Here is a 4363-nt window from a genome sequence, read left to right on the forward strand (position 1 = left end):
CCATCACCGAGCGGAATGGGAGGGGAGAGGATGAAAAGAGGCGATAAAATAACCCACACTTATTGGAAAGCACACGACAAGCCATAACCTGTTTGTAGGAGCGTATGTGTTCCACATTGTGTTACTTTGTTTATCAGTGGATGTGTGCTTGTGCGTGTGTGCGTGTGTTTGTTCACACATGGAGTTTGCACAATGGAATATTTTTCTACATATGATTGTGTTTGAACACCTGCATAAATCTGTGAGCACACACACACACGCATTGTGTGTGTGATTGGACGCCAGTTTTCATGAATAGGTGTGGTATGAATACGGGAGTGCGTAAATATATATAGGAATTGTATATTTCGAGATGTGTGTGTGCGTTTGTGTGTGTGTATCTCATGGGGAGATAATCTTGGCCATAACGCGTCCTTCACATGGAGACCTATGTTGTCATTGGCTGATACAGGGCCCGTCGCTCCATCCAACAGCATGGAAATCAATGAGTGCCAGTGGGAGAGGTGTGGAGATTGAGATGGGCTTTAAAATACCCTGAATAGTAAAGCCCTACAAAGAGGGAAAAGTGTGTGTGTGTGTGTGTGTGTGTGTGTGTGTGTGTGTGTGTGTGTGTGTGTGTGTGTGTGTGTGTGTGTGTGTGTGTGTGTGTGTGTGTGTGTGTGTGTGTGTGTGTGTGTGTGTGTGTGTGTAAGCCTATGTGCGTGTATGTGTGTCCTTTGGTTGGGATGGGTTTGGAATATTTGTGTGTTTGTGTTTTCATAAATATTAACATGGATGGACATTATAATATATTTGTGTGTGTGTGTGTGTGTGTGTGTTTAGAAACTGGGTATGCATACACATGTATATATATATAGCTTTTCCATTGTTAAAATCACTGTTCTCTTCTGTATTTTACTCTTCTATTCTATTCTCTTCTCTTTTATCCTTTTGTATTTTATTCTCTTCTCTTCTCTTCTCTTCTATTCTCTTTTATTATAGTATATTCTCTTCTCTTCTCTGCTCTGCTCTTATACCTGATGTGTCCAGATATTTGATGGGCCGATGCCTGGTAATAATGCGGTGGCTGTTGAAGTCCAGGCCCCAGGGCTGGAAGTTCACAGGGCTCAGGGGCCTTGGGAAGTTGGTGTCAAGGGTCTAACACCCTCCTGCTGGTCTTTACCTAAACCTGGGAGGGTTGCATGGCTCTCCATAGAGAAATATGGATGTGTTACATTGTGAAACACATTCTGCCATCAATAGGGAATGGTGTTTACAGTTGTTCTCAATCGTTTAAACACGTTTTCTGTAACAATCTTAATTTCTCAAAACTCAAAACTCAAACCTGAGAAGAGTTTTGAAATCAATTACTCTTCTTATAATTGATTTTTTCCCCAAAACAGTAAACACAGCTATCAAATGAATATCTCTTAGAGAGCATCCATTAAACACTGGTTTGACCAATTCAAAACACTTCCATCAAAATACTGTTTACATATGTTTTGGCTTTATTAGGCTTTATGTTACATATTCCAATTTATAAAATTGTTTAGAAATAGCTTTCTTTTTTAAAGTTGCAATAAGGTGGTACATATAGTATAAATACTGTTGCGATATTGTAATACAATAGTATGAATATATCATATAAATATTGCATCGACACAATTGTATCAGAATAGGATACAATGCATATTTGTCTATCCAATGAGCTCCAAGGGGCTAAACTCACAATCCCAGCTTCCCAGAGTCATACTGTACACCTATAGTTGATGCTGCAACATTGTTCTGACAATACACCAAAGTTACCTATTTTGGTAAATTACACAGTAATTGCACTGATAAGTAAAATGACAAACACTACAATAAGAAAATGTTTAGACTGTCTTTCGGGGGATGTAATGATGAAATCAGTGCAAGTACAAGCACAAAAAGGTAACAAAGCAAATATAGATTTTTTTACTTTAATACAGTAAAATGTTCAGATGAACTGACTGGACAAAAAGCTTTTCGTAGGCCAACAAAAAATAAAAAAAAGATTATAAATGCGGTGAAACAGATCTACATGTAAATCAGTATGTATCCCACCTCCAATCCTGATCAGGCCAAAGGACTATATCTACAACACAGTAGAGCTCACCGAGTCCTCTTTTATGCTCTGACACATGATTGAAGTGTATAGCCAGTTGAGTTTGAACTGGTGAGAAGTGAGTTAGACTTATTGTCAATTAGTTTTTGCGTTTTGAAGGCCAGTGTGATCCAGGTGAACCAAGTGTGCTAAATGATGAGATTTGTGTTTAGAGTTGAGCAAAAATGTGGTAAAAAAAAGGATTTGTGCTTAGAGTTTAGCAGTCTGGAGTCTTGTTGATACATGAGCTTCAAGTTTTCAGAATTGTGTGCATCGTTCCATTTTTTGTGTTTATACATTCGAGAAAAACTGTAATACTCTACCAAACATCAGTATTGAATGGTGTTTAATACTTGTGCAACCTTGTGTTCTTTTAAGGACATCTCTCAGCCAGGCCAACCTACAGGAGGCCTCTCTGTACAGCAGGAGCCCCCTAGAGATGTGATGTGAATGTGAATCACGTTTCAACAAGCTAACTCCATACTACTGACTAAACAAACGGATGAGAGATGACCGAGGTCTTGGTGCTCCTGTTTGTCTGAAGTGAGGGGTTTGGATGTGGAGCATGAATTAAAAGGCAACATCACCCATGTTCTCCCATGTGAGTTAACCCCTCCTCCTCTTCCTCCTCCTCCTCCTCCTCCTCCTCCTCCTCCTCCTCCTCCTCCTCCCCTCACACTCTCTCAGCCTCATCCTTGAGGACTACTGAAATGTGATACCTTTCCACATGAGATGTCTTATTCTTTCATTTCTTTTTCATTTTTAAAAACATGGCTTATTTTTACCATAGAGTACTCGGTTTGTGATATCAACAACATAGGCCAGCTGCAGTTATTGTGGGACATCTCTCCGTATATGGAGAGATAGGACACCGTCACCCTGACACCCCGTCACCCTGACACCCCGTCACCCTGTCACCCTGTCACCCTTCACCCTGTCACCCCTTCACCCTGTCACCCTGTCACCCTTCACCCCTTCACCCTGTCACCCTGTCACCCCTTCACCCTGTCACCCTGTCACCCTTCACCCCTTCACCCTGTCACCCCTCAACCCGTCACCCTGTCACCCTGTCACCCCTTCACCCTGTCACCCCTTCACCCTGTCACCCCTTCACCCTGTCACCCTTCACCCCTTCACCCTGTCACCCTGTCACCCTGTCACCCCTTCACCCTGTCAACCCTTCACCCCGTCACCCTTCATCCCTTCACCCTGTCACCCCTTCACCCTGTCACCCTTCATCCCTTCACCCTGTCACCCCTTCACCCTGTCACCCCTCACCCCTTCACCCTGTCACCCCTTCACCCTGTCACCCCTTCACCCTGTCACCCTTCATCCCTTCACCCTGTCACCCCTTCACCCTGTCACCCCTTCACCCTGTCACCCCTCACCCCTTCACCCTGTCACCCCTTCACCCTGTCACCCCTTCACCCTGTCACCCCTTCAACCCGTCACCCTGTCACCCCTTCACCCTGTCACCCTGTCAACCCTCCACCCTGTCACCCCTTCTCCCTGTCCCCTACCACCTCCTCCACCTACCACCTCCTCCACCTACCACCTCCAGCCCCACCCCCTACTGCTACCTAATGCTTAAGGCTCTGTGTTACTCTAAAAGACGGACTTCCTCTTCTGACTACAACACATGGTAATGTAAACAGAACTTATCGCAAACACAAACCCTTACTGTTTAACACGATCCATTTCCAGTATTTTCTTGGTGTCATATGTGCCTGGAAATCCTCGTGGTTGGAGGGGTGGATGGATCTGGTTCTTCTAGTTGTCAGAGTCATTAGGTTTGCATGTGGCAGCTGGTTTCATGGCTTCCATTCTACTGTTTGCCTTTGGGCTGCCTGTGTTTGGTGCAACACTCTTGGTGGGGGTGAGATGTCTCATCTCAGTTCTGCCTCACTGACAGTGCATCTGCTGTTGATATCGGTCAAACTAAGATCTGTCAACGCAAGAACTGGGAAATTTCATGACTGCTCATATTTCCCACAGCTCATGCTGTAGGCTGCGTGATCCATCCATGCATTCTGGTAAATATATTTTAATACCATGTTTTTGGGAGATTTGCTTGTTGTATATTATATTATATTATTAAGTATCAAATTGAAAATGTAAGAAATATTGTAATACTAGCTTGACTAGCCATTTTTATCTTCCGTTGTCTATTCATGGTTGTTGATCTTTCTCCAAACCATTTAAGTTGCACCACTGAAGTACATGATAAACATATTGACTTAAATGTTTGCCCATCAGCCC

General features: G+C 43.4%; 1 protein-coding gene across 1 annotated transcript in view; it reads left to right on the plus strand.

Annotated features, from left to right (window-relative positions):
• Positions 1–474: 474 nt before the first annotated feature.
• The window catches only part of myt1b (myelin transcription factor 1b), a 67813-nt gene continuing 63924 nt past the window's right edge, over positions 475–4363 (plus strand). Inside the window, exons 1-3 of the mRNA XM_030363994.1 lie at positions 475–503; positions 1030–1122; positions 2483–2545. Of these exons, the coding sequence (XP_030219854.1) occupies positions 475–503; positions 1030–1122; positions 2483–2545 (185 nt within the window). The remainder of the gene's footprint in view (positions 504–1029; positions 1123–2482; positions 2546–4363) is intronic.

The sequence above is a fragment of the Gadus morhua genome, chromosome 1, assembly GCF_902167405.1.
Source record: "Gadus morhua chromosome 1, gadMor3.0, whole genome shotgun sequence".
NCBI classification, from domain to species: Eukaryota; Metazoa; Chordata; class Actinopteri; order Gadiformes; family Gadidae; genus Gadus; species Gadus morhua.